We start from the raw sequence: 19081 nt of genomic DNA, 5'->3' as shown, positions 1-19081 counted from the left end.
CGGTTGTATTCCCAGCATAAAGAGAAGGGGAAAGAAAAATGGTTGTTTTAAAGCAGAGTGTAATTAAGTGTCCATAGTGTAGCACAGGATTGGGGCACAGTTTGCTTAGGAGCTGCCCCAGCCAAAGCTATCATCACCATAAAAGGGATGCAGCCCCATTAAAGGCTTGGTTTCTCTACCTCCCCACTGCCTGCCTGGGAGGATGAAGGGCTGGGTGGTGTACTACAGGGAAATGGGCCTCGACAGCTAAGCTTTCATCTACCACTTCCATGGGATGAGAGCTGCCCTCAACACACCACTGCCCTCTCTTCCTGGCAAATTGGACACTAGTGGAAAAACTCTGTCATGTACCAAGCCAATGGAGCACATGTGAATTGGGACTGATTGGATTAAGAGCTAAGGAGAAAGCCTACCTCATTGCAAATACAACCTGCATGATGTCTTGTGGCTTGTTAAGTAATGAACATATCTGGCCTCTACTTGCTGACATTTTAGGCTCTTTTTTCAGAACCTGGGACAGGAAGAATTGAGTTGTTTATTGGGGTTTCTTGAGACTACAACACGTTGAACTCTAATATAGTTCATCAAGGGGCCTACTATGGGGAAACAGGAAAAGGTCTCACATAGTCTCCATAAATGTCAAACTCCAGGCATCTCTGAATACAGACTGCCCAAAAAATGGCTAAACTCTTGCCCTAACTCTCAAGAGGCAACACTACCCTGGTCTGTCTAGAAAGGCTAAAGGCTTAACAAACCACTCTCTGGTTTCTGTGGTACTGTCAAAGGTACATCATCCCTTCCTAAGTGTTCATAACAAGCTGTGATTTGAAACACTGACAGCCATCCTTATGACAGAGATGTGCACAGTTCTATAAGCAAAGATCCTGTTTATCAGAAACAGCTAAACAAAACAGAGACCAAAAACAATTCTCTGACATCAACGTTCTTTATCAACAGCATCCAACTGTGGCTATCCTCCACTAAGGATAAAGCTATTGCAGCTGGAAAGATGGCAGTGGTTAAGTACTTGCTGCCTGAGCATGGAAATTTGATTTTGGATCTAGCACCTATGTAAAAAGCTGAGCATGCCTACACATGCTTATAAATAACCCCAGCACTGCAGTGATGGGTAAGAGTATCACTGAGGCTTGCTGGCCTCCAATCATCAACCCAGCTCTAGGTTCAGTGAGAGATCTGGTCTCAAAGGAGTAAGACAGAGAATAAGAGTAGATCACCTGTTGTTCTCCTCTGGTCTTCACAATCACCCAGACACACATCATACATCATCGCATTCATAGATATACCTAGACATTAACTAGTTGATCAATTAAAGCTCAAGCCCTTGAATGGCTTGCCTTCTTGACCTGAAAGCAGTGGACAAGCTTTGAGACAGTTCAGAGACCAAGTGCAGTGGTTTGAATGAGAAGTGTCTCCCACAGCCTCTGGCATTTGTATACGGGGTCCCAGGTTGGTTGGTGGCACTGTTGGGGAGAGTCAGGAGGTACAGCCTTGCTGGAAGAAGTATACCATGAGGTAGGGGTGGAGGTAAGCTAATTCAAAAGCCATGCCAACTTCCACTCTGTACTTTCTGCTTTGTGCTATAGTTCAAAATGTAAGTTTTCAACTTTCTGCTGCTATGCCTACCATGTGCTGTTATGCCAACCCACCATGATGAACCCTTATCCCTCTGCAACCATAGGCCCAAATAAACTCTTCCTCTGTAGGTTGCCTTGGTCATGATTTTTTATCACAGTAACAGTCATGTAACAAACCCCAAATCACAGTGGTGTGGAACCCAGCCCTCTAAATCATGTTTCTTATAAACTCCATCAAAAAACCACAAACTTACATGCTCCTTCATCTGCTTGGTCACAGAGGATGACATCATCACACAGCAGAGGCCGACGACCAGAATGAAGTAGAGTAAGTACATGAAGCGGGTGGTCCGAGACTGTCGGACCTTAGGGCAGCAGCCACAGCAGAGGGAGCATCCAGCAGATCCGCAACAGCAGGCCAACTAGGAAAGACACAAACATCCTCTCAGAGTGTGCCATTGTGACTGTTCTTCAGGGTCATGGGAACATGTGCCTCTGGAACCAATGTAATTTCAAGGGTAGATGAGAAGTGTCTTGTTATTCATAAGCCCCTTTAAGCCACACCTTAGTCTGCTTAAAGGCACAACTCTTGGTGAGTCCCCTCCCGGGTCATTTTAGGATAGGGTCTGTCTGTCAGAAGTCATCAGCCACATGACACTGAAGGTTGAAAATTTCACCTCCCTGCTCTCTCCTCTCAGGGAGAGAATAGGTGATTGCTGGTGATTGAATCAGTTGTGATACATATTGGCACGTCTACAAAACCCCTCAAGAGTGGGTGCAAAACTTGTGTCAGTAAATGTATCCATGTACCCAGAGATGTGCCCCATCACTGTGGGAACAGATACTACTGAGGTTTGCATCCTCTGGGACTCCTCACCCTGTACATTTGGCTGGGTATTTTTAACATTTATGGTAATCAGGGAAATATAAGTACAGAGCTTTCCCTAAATTCTGTGAGCAATTCAGCAAATTACTGCACCCTAGATGCAAAGGGGAGGAATTCAGGCTTATATCCAATCAGATAGGCTGCGTGAGGTTCAGATTGTGAGTGGCCTCAGAAGTTGAGACAATTCTGTGAGACGGTACCAAACCTTGGTAGTGTCAGGCTTTAATTGAATTATAGGAGATCCAGTTGGCATCCCATACAAGCCCACTGCTTTACAAACATTTGCCTAACTTTTGGCTGGTGGAACGTCCAGGCTTCAAGATGAGTATTCTTTTGGTCATCATGACCACAGGACATAAGAGGAGTGTGTGGCAAAGCTTTTGCTAGAAGTAGTCAGATACTGTCTCGAATGATGAGCACTAATGGCTTGGGAGATGGCCAGGAATAAGCAGGAAAGGGACTTCCTCAGAAGTGCACAGTCATTGCACTTAAGAGAAAACAAAGGTTTCTTGGATCAGCTAAAAGCAAAGACAGCATCTAAGAACTAGAAAAAGGATTAAATGAAAGAGTACATGGGAAAGATTATGCGGGAAATAAGAAGGTGGACCCAACAATCAAATGTCAAAATCCAGAGTCTAAGTAAAAACTGTGTTGCCTAGGAACATGCTGGGAGGACAGTGCTGTGCTTATAGAGGGAAGCCTACAACTTGAGACCCCAAAGACAAGCTCATAGGTACCTCTTACACATGCACTATTTCACAGTCTCATGCCCCTTAGGGGCAATCTTTCTGGGCTAACGAGTGGGGCATGGGCTCAGTGAGCACAGAACTGCTGTACCACTAAGAGTATACAAAGTCTTTCCCTTGGGAAAACTAGATCAGTGCACCACATCACCCTGTGTGTTGCACATGTGTGTACATGCATGTGGAGGCTAAAAGTCTATATTGGGTGTCACTCCTCAGTCCTCAGTCATGTGTCCACTTTACTTTTCAAGACAGAGTCTTACACTAGATATGGATCTCATCAATTCAGTTAGATGAGCTGGCCAGCAAACCCAAGCGGTCCTCCTGTTTTGGTCTCCACAGTGCTGAGATTATAGAGGTGGGCTGCCACACTCGGTTTTTATGTGGGTCCTAGAAATCAAATCAGTTCCCTGTACTGTACAGCAAGTCCTTTCCAATTAAACATTCCCTCTCTGCTTTCCATTATTTGGAAAGCTAGGTCTTTGATAAGACACAAGGTATCGGTGTGCATAGTGTGCATCGGTTCAGCCTAGAAGGCAGCCTTTGTGGGGATGGTTAGATTCTCCTACCTAGAGATAAAAGCTGTTTACCTCTTCAAGACTCATGTCCTCACTTATAAAGTAACAACGGTAATGGGACATAAGCTACACATCCCTTACACACTGCTAGGCAAAGCCCCCTCTGGTGCATTTTACTTGAGGGAGAAGCTGTTACCCAACAGGGCTTCTATGAAAGGAATTACAAAAACTGCACGTTACATCCGAATATGTAAGTATGAACACTGTTCTATAGTAAAAGACTGGCCCAACATGGAATGATCTAAGAGCCTAAGAAGGGTCAGGTCACAGAAAGGGACTGATAGTCCCTGGCTCCCTTTGTTTGCTATATGCTCCCCTCATGATGTGCTACTTGTCACAGGCCCAAAACAACAGAGACAGCCAACCATATTCTAAATGGTGAGCCCAGTAAGCCTCTTCCCTTTATAGGCTGGTCATCTCAGGTGTTTTAGAAATAGCTAGAAAGCTATAGGCTAATGGTAGAACTATACCAGAGCAGAGTCAATAGTTAAGATTACTATCTCCACAGATGGGAAAATGAATACATACAGACATTTAAATGTGTCTAAACAGTGACAAAAGGGACATGACTATAGAAAACACTACAATGAAGCAAGCAGTATAATTCTACTCTATCATTAAAGTCATGTATCAATGCACGCACCATATTTGTCAAATGTTACTCTTTACTTACAGTGCTATGGTAGAGAATTTGCCTAGCAAATGCAACACAATTGGTCTAAACACAGTACTGCCAAAAACCAGACATATGTACATTTATATGTATGTACACATTGTAGAAAATTCTAAAAAATATTGCAATTCAACAGTAGCCTTTTTCTACTATACCAAGAATCACTCTTGAAAGCAAACCATACCAATAAACAAGGGAACTGCATAGCCTTAATCTGAATTTTGACAAATGCACCAGGTGGAACTGAAAACAGTGTCTGTGAAAGGACACTATAATTCCAGGGAAACTGTTACTCCACCTGTGCTGACTGGCCACAGTTTTGGAGAACATAACTTACAACAAAATAGGATCCATCCAGCCCCTGCCTCCAGAGTTTTATTACCCTGGCATCACTCCTCCTGTTCTTCACCTTATACAATTCCTGGGTGGCCTAACTCCAAACTGTCACAAGTTTCGAGAGAAAAGCTAGTGTCCTACATCTGGCTCTATATGGCATAAGCCTTTTACCAAACAAGTCAGGCTTATGAAACAAATGAATGTACAGTTTGCAGCACCAAGACTGAGCTGTAACAATCTAGGGACTTTGGGAGACAAAGGGGAGATATAGAGCCATTGGACATAACAAACATGCCACTGTGCTGGGGGACACTGTGAGGGATGGTGATCATGGGAAGATACTGATGTCACTAGAGAAGCTCATACTGGGAGGATACTGGTCAGTTTGGGGAAGAACGACCTCTGTGGTGACAGGGCATATGTAAAATATGTCTATGTTTTCTACTCAGTTTTGCTGTGATCTTAAAATTACTCTTTTTTAAAAGCCTTTTGTTTAAAATAAAAGTAAAAAATGAACAAAGCAGTACTGTCCATCCTTGCTTCGGTAAATTGATGCTGAATGAGTAATGTCTGGTGAAATCATGTGGGCGGCAAACTCCTCAAACCAAAAGTACAAGCAACCTCAGTCCATGGGGCCATGGTCACAAACCACATGTTAAACTCTTGCATTTCTTAGTAGCATCATATCACAGAGTACTAAGGACTATAATCTTTATTTTACTTCTTTTGTTTTTTTTTTATATTATATCATTTCGCCCTTCCTTTGCCTCCCCTCCCCTAAACCTTCCCATATACCCTCCTTACTCTCATTCAAATTCATGGCCTGTTTTCATTATTGTTGTTACATTCTTATTCATATATACATATATATATACATATATATATACATACACAAATATGTACATGCATATATGTATGTATATTCCTAAACACATAAAAACAACCTGCTCAGTTTATATAATGCTATTTGTATGTATGTTTTCAGGGCTAACCATTTGGTATTGAGTAACCAAGTGATGTGCTCTTCCTTGGGAAAGACTATTTCTCCTGCTCTCAGTACTTCTTAGCTCCCTATAATTTTTAAACTCTTCAGAGGGCAATGCTTACAGTTATTCAAAGTTTTTCCTTGTGGATAAACACCTACAAGTATTGAAAGACTTAGTTACAAACATTGGGAATAACTTTAGAAATCTACACAAGGCCTAGTGTTAATTATGGGCTATCTACCCAATAGGATATTATTTTAAAATGAGTAGGTTAGTATTACTGAGCCTATGTCTCCTTCAAACTTCATGTGTTGAAATACTAACTTCCAGCACCTAAAATGTGATTTTTGTTTGGTCTTTAGAGAGTGAAGTTTTTTTAATATTTTATTTATTTATTATGTATACAACATTCTGCTTCCATGTATATCTGCACATTAGAAGAGGGCACCAGATCTCATAACAGATGGTTGTGAGCCACCATGTGGTTGCTGGGAGTTGAACTCAGGACTTCTGAAGAGCAGTCAGTGCTCTTAACCTCTGAGCCATCTCTCCAGCCCCAAGGGTGAAGTTTTTAAACAGGATCCCTGGAATAGTCCCTAACCCAGTGGTTTGTGTCCTTATCAGGAGAGATAAGAATACAAAGTCATCAGGACTGCCTTTTGAGAAGACATTAAAGGGCCATTTATGAGACAACCTGCCAAAACATTGCTCTGGGCCTTTTAACCTCTGTAAACATGAGACTGAATTTTTGTTTAAGCCATGTGGTTGGAAATCTTGAGTGTAGCCACCCCCACTAACACAGTCCGCATGTGCTGACTTGGATGATCTATGCAGAAGGTACATAGAGTTATGTGGGAAAACACAAGCCTACCAGAGGAATGACCTAGACATGGGGGAGTGAGGGAGAAACATCTACTTCTTTACACTCGAGCTTTTACAATGTGTATATTATTTTTGTTTTGCTTTACTTTGGGACAGGATCTTAGGAAGTATGAGATGGCCTCAAACTTTCTAATTATCAGAGGAGGGTCTTGTACTGATTCTCCTCCCAGTGCTAGCATTCAGGCACGTGGCACCATACTTGACAAGTAGTCACATTTCTTTTCTTTTTAAAGAGTAGCACATGCACCCTGGGCTGCATGAGATTCTGTCAAAGGAAGGAAGAAGAAGGGGAAATCTAAGTGTTTTAGAAAAACAGTAAGGTTTGAAGATGTTTCTGTAACAGGATTTGCAAACATAGTATGGACTTAGTGATTCTCTTCCTTCTCAAGAGCCCTTCTGTCCCTCAAACAAATCACAAAGAGGAATTTGTCACTCCTAGAGTCCTTCCCACTGCCCCAGCTCACTTCTGAGACATGCTTAACACAGGCTTTCAGACAGTGCTCTTTGTCCCTGCCTGGGAAAAGCTCAAAATGAAAGACAGACCAGCTGCTGCACTCACTCTTCCCCTTTGTCTAAGGAGAATCCACAACACATCCACCAAAAAATGAATACTATTCTCCATTCTCCCTTCCTGGTCTTGCCCACCAGCCCTGGGAAGTCATCACCCAAGGACTGAGGGAGGCCTATGAGGAAATGTGCCAGGAACCATGAGCTAGGGTTGGGAGTGGCTTCAGATACTTCTATTAAGTCAAAACAAAATATCCTTATTACCTGGAAGTTCAAGCCAGCAGTACAAACAGAAAACAGCAACACATCAGAAAGCCTGCAAATGTCACTGAGTAAGTGCAAACATACCTAACTCACACAAGAGTCCACCTCTCTGCAGTTCAAACCTTCTTTCACAGTTCCAAAGGCCTAAGTACCAAATTCTGAAGCTTACAGCAAGTCGCTGTGAAATGGTATAGGAATGGGTGGGGACGATCAGGGATGGTGGGGGTACTTGAGTGTGAAGTTTAACTTGGGAGTTTGGGTCCTGATGCTCATGATCACACAAAACTTCAACTCTGGGTCCATTTCTCACGAACTCACGGTGTAAAATTCATGGGCAACCAAAATTCATGGGTTTTAAGGGAGTTTTTTATTATAGAGAGAAAAAGTAAAAGAATGATCAGAGTTCTACTATAGAAAGCAAACAAAGCTCCAAAAGGAACCCAATAAGGGGCTGCTAGGGGCTTCTACTTGCTCCTTCATGGGAGGGGGACATGCTGAAATGTTTGTCTATGGACTCTTAATACGACTTATGACAGGAACTGGAAGAATCAGTTTTTATCAAGACTGACTAATTCTCTGAGTAGAGTGAAGTTGAGTCAGCAGAGACCCATACACTCTACACACACTCTACTGCTCCAAGCAGGGAGATAATCAGGCATGTTCACACACTTACTTAGAGGAGTGCCATGCTTTGATGCCCTCTACGCATCTCTCACTTGTTGCTAACTGTTGACTGTCTACTGGCCATTAGCCACAGCCAACATTACTACTCACTGACTCCATGAGGTCTGCTAGCTGTTAGACTATGCTGTTTGTTCTGGAGTTTACATAACAAGCTAGCACCTTACCATAGACCTTTTTCTTTTACTGTTGTGGATAGTTGAGTCCTATCATAGTTTACTAATATGTAGCTGTAGTTTCTCTTGGCTACCTCGTGTTTAACTCCTTGTCTACAGGTTAGTCTGGGGTATTCACATTTTTTGAATAGGCAGAATAGAATAAGTGAAAAGGAATAGAATTGTTAAAAACTGTCCCTACTCATAATTTAGTCTACTATAATTGCCAGTAAAAGAATGAATGAAAAAACAGCAGTGTCTTGTATGTACTTTCCTTTAGCCAACTACCAACACTAGCCCAAAGCCTGTCTTTCCTTATATCTGGTCAGCTCAGTTATCTTATACCCAGCTGCAAGCCCTTTTACTTCTCATGCCTAGTGTTCTGGGTCTCACCATTTTAACCCTCACACTCCTTAATACTAACCTTTGTTTTTTATCATAATAGAAAGGACTTGTGTAGCCCAGATCTGAAAACTTGAAGGCCAGAGTTTTAACTGGGCAGCCCTAGGTCCTGAAATTCTGGAGCACACAATCAGTATTTTGCAGCTGTTTTCCCCGCCCTCTGTGAGTTTATGAGGACTCATCCTACTGCAAGAGGGTTAGGGAAAGGAGTACATGTACCACCATGGTGCCAGGAAGTGCATGCTGGGTACTGCCTTTTAAAAACACCTGTAAAATACTGAAATGGGGTTAAGAAGGAGTCTCTCTGTTGAAATATGGTATACTATGTGACAGGAACTGGAGAATGGGGAACTTTTGTATTTCATACTGTAGGGAGTACTCTACACTTACACACTATTAATGAGCTATTAGCTCTTTGGTTAACTTCCCAGGCCAGCCAGCACCTGGGGAGACACAGAGTTGATACCAACAGACAATTGGACAGACTCAATAGTCCAAGAAGTGCCTGAGACAGCCAAAAAGAGAAGGGAGAAGTATGAATGGCAGAAACCATAAATCTCAGAATATGGTGGTCACCTGACTGGGGGGGGCACAGTTAAGCTCTGGGATGATATAAACACTCTTGTCCCCCTCTTTGCAAAAGCGTGTGAGCTAAAGATGAGACTGTAGGGTGTTCCCACGAGGGGTTAATCTACCACCTGCTCAGATCTCTGGTCATCTAACTAAAGCACAATTTACAGATTTAACATCCTTTTCTGCTCACTGACATGTATACAAACAACCCAAGCTCAGGCATAACAGTTACAACTGTAGCGAGTCCTCCAGTTATAGCTGTCACTCATCCCAGACTCACAATGACTATGCCAAAGTGAACTCAAGACAAATACAGGCCTTAGAAATGTTATTTGTCCATCACAAACAAAGCTTACTTCATCTATATTAGCCAACACTACTTATCCCTGCCAATCTCTTACTCTTTCCAGGGGACAACAATTACTGTTATTGCTGCCATCTCTGTGAAGGGAAGTGATGTAACTTAAGGTGACAGAGCTGGTGAGGAAAGAGCCAGGGCTTCATCTGTTGAACTCTGCTGTTTCCTGCTTGCATGAGTTAACAAAACAGATCACACAGGCCAAACCTTGGTTTCCTCTAAAAGGGAGACTGGCTGAGCTTCGAGAGGTAAGAAGGAAGTAGTATTTTTTTTTCCCTTTCCTGCCCTCTATAGTAAGGGGCCAACAAGTCACCTCCCTTCTGTATCTGTCTTCTCTGGCATACTTGACTTCTAGGACATCTAGGAGCAGGGGACCTGGAAGTGTTCTCCAAGCCTTCTGCCAAAGAGATCAATTACCAACGCACCAAACTCCTTACCTCCTCACCAAATCCAGCCCAGTTCCTAGCTCTATAGAAATAGCCAGGCCATTCACCCACTAAGCCAGTATTTGGTGTATTCATGTTTACTTACAGAAGCATTTGCTCCTCAGAATGTAGCAGTGAATATGGAACTCCACTCCCATCACTGAGCAAGGAAAGAAAGATATTTGTAAAAATGACCAGCTATATGTTTGAGAAGAAAAGAGATGGCAGGCACTTGGTGGCTCATGTCTACAGTCTCAGCACTTAGAAGGCTGAGGCAGGAGAATTGCAGTGAGTTTGAGGTCAATCTGACCTGGGCTGCAGAGCTATAACCTGTCTAAAACACACAAACAATCAAGAGACAGAAAGAGGACTAACAAGAAAATAAAACTAAGAGGAAAGATGAAAAGGAAGGAAACTTGAATGTTCAATGAATAGTGTATTGATCCACAGATCACTTAAATTTCATCAGATTCAAATTTAGAGTATGCCCACTGTAATGATTTTCCCAGTCATACAGAAAGTCATCCATGGTGTGTCAACTGAAAGCAGCTAGTAGCACAGAAGCACTGAGCACAGCAGCACTGGAGATAAAAACAGAGTAAGACAAAACAGCAACAACACCCACATCCCTGATGATAGTTCAGTATGCCAACAGTACTGCAGAGCGACAGGGTTAGGAGTGATTATATTGGTCTGTATTTCCTGAACTCTGCAGCAAGTCCCTATCTTACAGTTAGAAAACCACAGCTCCAAGTTTTGGTTTGAGAAGAAAACAAACAGCATTCCTGCTCCATCCTGTAGATGGTAATACTCAAACATTAGCTAAATGAATCAGCGAGCTAACAGAAGAACTCTACGTCAGCCAGGAGGCCAATACAAGTCTACCAGTTAACTGAGGCACAAAAGATTAAAAATTTCTACTGTACTCTTAGAAATGTTGAAGATGGTAAGATTTTGTTACATGTTTTTACCACAAAACAAAAACAAACATTAGGACTTGGGATGTGGCCCTGTGTTTGAGTATTTGCCTACTATGTGAAAGATCCTAGCTTTGATTCCTTAGCATAAACAAATAATAAATAAATAAATAAATAAATAAATAAATAAATAAATAAATTTCTGGGACCCTAATATTTGTGTGTTTAATGTAAACAAACCTCTATTTGGTGGTATCTAAATCATTAATAAATAAAATGAAAATATTAAGCAGCTACCTAAAATGTCAAGCAGGTGACTTTTCCTCTTTGGTTCAAGAATATCCAGGCTCCTCAGTGGTTCCCACTAGGCAGGACACTGAGGGCCAGCAGACAGGTGTTCCTTTTTTAGTATCCTACAACACACTGGTTTCCACCAAAGAACAATCAAAAAGCAATTCAGTACCCTTGGCCACCAGGACCAAGCCTGCACAAGGCCAGACTGTGAACACTCACAAAGCCAGCACCTGTGATGGAGTTACAATGGTGCCTTGGACAGAGTTGTTCTTTGAGGAAGCTTTTTCTCACGAGGTTAGGGTTACTTTCTTCCTCTCAGACAGCAGATGGAGTCTTTCAATCATCCCATCACACTGCTATCTCTACTTAGATGCCATACAGGAAACACCACACAGAACAGTGGTTGTTCATCTGCGATTTCATCAAAGTCCAAAAGTACTAAATGGAAAATTCCAAGAACATGCAATTCATAAGTCTGAGGTTTACTACAGTGTATTGTTAGAAGTATTCAATTTTATTGTAATTTGGTATTGTTAACCTCTTACTATGACTAACAAACGAAATTTTCTCATATTTACATATATGGAAAAGCACAGAATATATGTGAAGTTGGTACTTGTCTGTGGTTGCAGATGTGTACTGTGGGTTTTGGCCATATGCCCCATGGATAAGCAGGATGGCTATACATTCCAGTTGGTTGGTAAAGGGATTCTACAAGGTTTAAGGTTAAAGGTAAACAAATTCCACCTTTCTCTGAGTTCAACAGAAAATAGGCATTCCTAAAAGTTAGAACACTAAGCTTCCTCGAGTTCAGGGTTACTGATGCTGGGGTTTGTTGTGGAACATGACCTGAATTCTGTGGCACATTCAGCAGTGTCCTTGACCTCCTCCTTGGCCTCCTCAGCTAGATGCAACTCAACCCCCACTCCTGGTCGCCCACAACTCAGACAATCATCACTATCTCCAAACACCTGCTCCTTGGCTGAGAACTACTCATTAAAAGTCAAGAGAAAGAGCAATGGATTCAGACAAGGTTCCCATGCTATAGTCTGAACCCAGAAGACTATGGTAACATATATACCAACACCTGCATGGGCTCCAACTACAGCTATCTTCATCTTTTTATTATCAGTGAGGAGAATGTATGGATGCAGGAGCATCATTTGTACCCATTAAGGAGAAAATATCTGCAGTAGAATAGACAAATAGGTGGGAGGAACCTCACGTTCCACAAGAAAAAGCTGCCAGGAAATGAATCCCTGGAATTCAAATGGAAGTTTAGAGAAATTAAGTTTAAATCACTATTGCAAATTAGTTTTAAAAATTCTTGTCAAAGGTGGAATGAGAATCTTGCTTATCTTACTTTATAAATAACAATATATATGATTAAAAAATGGCAATTTCTGAAATTCTAAACCCCAAATCTGCCTCCTGTGTCATGGGCATTATGCTGCAATGGAGAGATATGTGAGCCCTTTCCAAGAACCACTGAGTGCCAGTTCAGTCCCCAAACCCTGCCAAGCCACAATGCACTCTCCAGGCTGGAGACTAGGTCACAGAGCCAAGGAGATGGAGAAGTATGCTCTGGCATGGGAACAGCAATGAGTTCATTTCACTGCTGTCAGAGAGCTGAGCCAGGAGGGGATGGGACTCTGGAGTTCCAGTGTGAAGGGCTTCATGGGGAACACACTTCTTTTCAAGCAAAATTTTCTGTCCAGATGCAGACACTTAGATGCACTATAATGTCACAAACAACACTCACATAACAAATGTTTACCAATGCTTCCTAGTAAAAAGCACTGCCCTGAGAAAGATCATATTCTAGTAAATAAATTTTACCCAAACTTAGCATCCTGGAAAGCCAATCCAACCTGAGACATGTCTGCAAATGTAGGTGGAAAGCCTTGGAGGCAATCCAGTCTTCTCATTTTCCTAAAGTGAGACTGGATGTCCAGAAAGGTTATGCTTCAAGGACAAAGTTGAAAGACCCCCCCCCACCCTTAGCTTTTTCTTTTAAGTTTGCCTCCTCCTCTGGTCGGCAGCTGGCGGGGCGAATACATCCTCCCCTGCACTCCCCGACCCTTGATCCCCACAGCTGCCGGCTCTCACTTCCCCGCCGCCGCGCAAGGCCAGCCCCCGCCGGATCGCTCCGGATCGCTCCGTCCCAAGGTCAGCCATCTGGACGCGGCAGAAGATAAAGGCCGTTTCACCTGACTATTAAACCTTGAGAAAATGCTGATTTGATGCTTTTCGCTGTGCCTTTTTCCCCTATAAAAGGACCCCCCCTTACGGGGCTCGGGGCTTGGCCGAACAGAAACTAAGTCCCCGGGTATCCGCGCTACTAATAAAGCCTCTTGCTTTTGCATCCAAAGTTCGTGGTTTCGCTGATTCCTGGGTGCGGGTCTCCTTCTACGAAAGTACCTCTTCGGGGGTCTTTCAAAGTGATGAATATTGGACATCAGTGGACAAATAAACACTCCATGAACATGAACAATTTAGCATTCTGAAAGAGGGTTCAGCCAGTAACTTGGCCTCTGGGTTCCACACTTCAGTATCTACAGTGCAATACACTACGAGACATTCAAAATTGCTATGTGAAGTCATGGCAAATAAACTGAAGCAGCATTCTGCTCATCCTAGCAAATGGGCAGTAAGTGTCTAGTGCATTTTGAAATGTTTCCATCACAACCAGAGAAAACCAAAAGATGTAGAACAATGTCCTAACTCCAGGCTGGCCACAAAACCAAGTGGCTTCCTGCAGCTACAGCTGTGTCCTGATCAATGCCTAGACTTAATGAACCTCCTTCTCCCACCTTCTGAGAAGCAAAGAGGAGGAAATTCTCTACCCATCCTTCCACTATATAGGGCCAACTAGCAGTCACATCTCCTGCCCACACCACAGAAAGGTCAGTACTCAAGTAATACCTTGTGACCACCCAGTTGGAAGGTTTTCTCTTTGTGGTCTGTTTGTGAGGCAGGATCTCACACACAGTCAGGCCGGGAGCTCATTCTGTAGTTGAGGATGACCTTGCTGATCCTCCACCTCCACTAAGCTTTGTTTACCTGCTGATGGAGATGCTCAGGAAGTATTCTAACAAACTGAACTGCATCCCTAGCCAAAAGATGGTTCTTTCCAAACTTGTCTCACAGGAGAGCTCTGCCCACTTTATCAACCTTAGAACTGTTTAGGGCAGTTAGGATTCCATAGAATATTACTTTTCAGGGTCCACAAAATGCTCCATAAACAGGAAATTTTTTCATATAAATAAATATGTAAATCAGAAAATGAGGTGTCAGGCAACTAGCCTCTGATATGGAAAACTACCACTGTGCCATGTGCCAGTGGCAAAGAGCAAGGACAAGATGGGGCAGGGGAACCCTCACAAATCCCACACGCCATCCTCACCTTTCACAGGCACTCTGCTCTGGATGGAGGGCCATAGGGACATGAGAGGGCTTACTAGGCAGCTTTCCCTTGGAGCCAGAGCAGCAGCTGCACTTGTATTCTATGGCTGAGAAAATACCTCCTCCTCATAGTTAATCTTACCATCCATCAATCCCCAAAACATTAGGAAGCCTCATCCTAGCTCTCGTCTCATTTCATCATGGAATTCCATTTCCTTCTCCCACTTCCAATGTGAAATGCATAGAATCAGTATTGGCTTGTCCAGGAAAAAAAGTATCACAAGTTCATTACCTTTTCTTCAGCCACCTAGTAGACTGTCCCAGCACCTTTAACCCCTTCTGAACTGGGTCTTCTTTCCAAGGCTGGCTGGGGCCCAACCCTAAATAGCTGGTATTGGGATGCTTGCCATCAGGGTACACTGCCTCAATGGCAACACTTGGTAAACAACTATCACATACATACAATCCCCCTGCATGACCAACACGAGGAGAAGTGGCCTACTTACAATGTACCTGTGAAGGAAACTGGGCCCAGGTGAAAATGCAGTTCAGTGGCAGAGCACTTGCATGGCTGGGTTCCTGGACTCAATCCCCCAAAATACTGTAGGTCAGTAGGAGGTATTAAGTAAGAGTCACTAGTACCAAAATACCAGCAGAAATGAAAATATTCCTAAGCAGGTCCTCCCTGCTTCAACTTTTATTTTCCTCTTTATTCATCAGGCAATCAGGGGATCTAAAGAGAGGTTTTTCCCTGGATCATTTTCATGAAATAGATCATTGCTCACATTGGAAGCAGTGTCCCCTCTACTTTTAAAAGGCAAAACTCTTTTATCTTTCCTATATTGTGAAGGCCAGCACCCCAGCATCAAAGTTAAATGTGAGAACCCTGAAGCTAGCCGGAAACATACAATGTGAGCTGTTAATTGGACTGGGAGGCAAACAGGCCCAAGGGAGAGGTAGTTCAGGAAATGAATCTTAATTACTGTTATTTGTACAGTCAAACCCAGTATTTCTCCAATCAGCTGGTGGGATGAATGTGGACTGAGCAAGAGGGGTGCCTTTGAAGACTCTACATCTGACCTTCTCATTTGTTCATGAAGGAAAACACAAGATGTTGGTTTTCAGGCAGGCCAAGGAGGAAGCTAGGCTGGGTCAAGACATCTGAGCCACAATGCCTCTTAAGGGGAGTTAACACCCTCCATGGAGGAGGAGGATTAGGCAGCACTATACCTGAGCTCCCAGACAGAAGCTGGTGGGGTGAAGGCAACAAAATATAAGTTTCTGACAAAACACTGAATTCCTGATTAGTGGTTATAGGAGGAGGTTAGAGAAGGAGAAATTAGCCCACAGGGGTGAGCAGGGCAAAGCCTGGTGGCAATGAGGGTACATGCCTGGCAGAGTTGGGAAGAGCTGGCAATCATGAGCCGCCCTGGTGAGAAATGGAGCAATGAAGTAGAAGACAGCCATAATGCCTATCAGCCCAGGGCAGAATAAAAGCAAGAACTGCTTCCCCACAGGAGACAGACAGGAGCACCTTCTCTTGTGGCACTCCTAGTGTGGCTCATGAGCCACCATCATGGGCATCCTGGGAATTTCTAGGTTCAGTTCTAACCCACAAAATCCCATCTGGAACCTATACCGTAAGATGCTCCCAAAGTGACCATCAGAAACCAGCCCAACGGCTGGTGCAGATTTAAATTCAACCCTTGACTAAATTACACCATGTCCCATGATGAAAGCCAGAGTCCCCAGATACTTATTCTAAGGGCCCCTTAAATGATGGTGAACACAGAGAGATCAAACACAACTTTGGTGTAGCAACATGATCGAGACAGACTAGGACTTTGTCCTGAAGACCTTTTTAATACAGAAATATGCTACAGACATCCTCAGGAAAGAAAGCACACCCAGGGATGAGGGATGTCAGGTGACCTTTGTTTCTCTGTCCTATTCTAGCTTTGCAGGTTTTCAACATTAAGCCTGAATTTCATAAGTCTTATTTCCTGGGCCATAGGTGTTTATTTTTTGTGGAACTGGGGATAGAACCCAGAGTTTAGACAAGTTAAGGAAGCCCTCTACCACTGAGCTACATTCCCAGTCTGCCTAAATTTTTTAATTAGATGAATATGCAAATTTTTAGTAAATAGAGAATCAAATAATAGAAATTTATAAACCAGAAAAAAATTAAAGCCAACTTAATTTGTTACATCCCACATAAAATATGACTGCTGTATTTATAAAATATGTTCTGTCAGTATAAATTAAAGATAAGGGGGCTGGAGAGATGGCTCAGTGGTTAAGAGCACTAGCTGCTCTTCCAGAGGTCCTGAGTTCAATTCCCAGCAACCACATGGTGGCTCACAACCATCTATAGTGGGATCGGATCTGATGCTCTCTTCTGGCATAAAAATGTACATGAAGATAGAGCACTCACATACGTAAAATAAATAATCTTTAAAAAAATTAAATTAAAGATAAGAATGACTCTAGCAAAATCAACAATTGTCAGATAAATGACATAAAGTGAATTTCAATAATAGCTATGATAAAATGGTCTAAACCTCACTCTCGGCTGCTGCAGTAAACAGACATCACCTTGCCATGGGGAACATACTACTGTGTTGTCCTGAAGAAGAATCACACCACTAGGTGGATAGGCCACTGTTTCAAAGTGACTTGTCATCAGGAAGAGGAAGCTTTGCTGATCAGGGTGAGCAAGTGTGGTATCTGCAAAGACACTTAAGAATCTACAGTACTCAGTTCCACTGAGAGCAAAATGAAACCGTGCTGGACCCAGTCCTGGAAGCGTGGCCTCTCCATCTCTACCCAGCTCCTTAGACCACTCATGCTTCACATGCCATCACAAGAGGTCTACTTTAAAGAAGGGAACATAATACACTTATTTTCAGATTTCTGTATTTTAAATGCCCAGGTATCTGAAGTCTTGCTGACCCAAGAGGGGCTGCCCCATCCAAGGCTAGTTAATGCCTAGAAATAGCTATTTTCCTGATAGCAGAACTTCAACCAAGCCTCCCATCCATGCTAACCTCCTCCTGGCCCTTCACTCCAGAAAGGAACATCCTTTACTAATTACCCCAGGTTCTGAGTTAGACTACCCACCCAGAGCCCACTGAAATTACCCTGCCCACTTCACCCCCAACATGCACACACTGCATGTGGACCTTTCTCAAGGAAGCCACAGCAAAGGAATAAGTCCAACCTATCTCTATGGCTTCCCAGGTAGCTGAATGGTGTGCCTTGTCCCTTTCCTCTTGACAGCTGTAACAACTATTTTTGCATTGTAGTTGTCCCCTGGTCTCCTAGCCTCACCATACCCGAATAGTAACAGACCTTACATTTCAACACACACACACACACACACACACACACACACACACACATACACACACACACACACACACCAGTTTAATTTTTATTTCTTAATCCCATAAATTTTCCTTAAGGCTTCACCACCTACTCCCAATTATATATGGGCAGATGGCAAGTAGAAAGAACACAGCACAGATACTAATGGGAAATTGGGAGTTCTATGGTATTTAGCTTTCTTTTTTATGAACAAATACACTTGGGGTCCTACCTGATTCTTATCTCTAACTTCCTCAGTGAACACAGTACAAGCAACATGCTTTGAAAATAACACACCCTGAGAGTAGGACTCAGAGTTGAGTCGATGCTCTAATGAAATAAAAAATAAAATGCATCTTTACACAGCAAATTCTTGAAACCTTCCAGCATCCAGAATGAACTAAAAGCAAGCACAGTTGTCAGTGTGGCAGAAATAGGTATAAATCAGAACCACAGGAACTTTCTGCCCAGCACCCACTATGCAATAGTGGCCTCCATTCTTATCACTCCTCCAGTTCTAAGCCCAAGCCCTACCCATCCCACCATCCCACTCCCACTCCTGTCAAGGGTTTTCTCTTACCCTCCTCCACTTTTTTTTTTTTTTTGGTTTTTCAAGACAGGGTTTCTCTGTATTGTTTTGGAGCCTGTCCTGGAACTCGCTCTGTAGACCAGGCTGGCCTTGAACTCACAGAGATCCACCTGCCTCTGCCTCCCGAGTGCCGGGATTACCAGCTTCTCTTACTCTTAACAAGAACTCTATACTGAATCACAATCCCTTTTCAGAAATGTGTGTCAATGAAAGGTCAACTATTGCAGAAACCTGTTTCAGAATGACCAAAATACTGATCTCTGACCCCAGAGTCCATTTGGCTTCAAAAGCCAGTTTTCCCTTACCAAATCTCTGGGATATCTAGAATATACTGTTTTGACCTCTCTTGCACCTGCCCCATAAAAAAGGCTAAAGTCAAGGAGACTTTACAGACAGTATATGCAATGAGGCCAGCACAGCAGCCCACTGGAGGCTAGCCTTTCTCACCTGCCCTCACTGAGGGCCA

General features: G+C 43.0%; 1 protein-coding gene across 2 annotated transcripts in view; it reads right to left on the bottom strand.

The window, feature by feature from the left end:
- Window positions 1–19081, bottom strand: part of Serinc5 (serine incorporator 5) — an 85527-nt gene that overhangs the window by 40752 nt on the left and 25694 nt on the right. For both annotated transcript variants that reach the window (XM_027401736.2, XM_027401735.2), the window contains exon 2: window positions 1850–2017. In XM_027401736.2, coding sequence (XP_027257537.1) covers window positions 1850–2017 — 168 coding nt within the window. The remainder of the gene's footprint in view (window positions 1–1849; window positions 2018–19081) is intronic.

This window comes from Cricetulus griseus, chromosome 2 (assembly GCF_003668045.3).
Source record: "Cricetulus griseus strain 17A/GY chromosome 2, alternate assembly CriGri-PICRH-1.0, whole genome shotgun sequence".
Classification (NCBI taxonomy): domain Eukaryota; kingdom Metazoa; phylum Chordata; class Mammalia; order Rodentia; family Cricetidae; genus Cricetulus; species Cricetulus griseus.
Note: the sequence above shows the minus strand (reverse complement) of the source record. Positions and strands in the feature narration are given on the sequence as shown.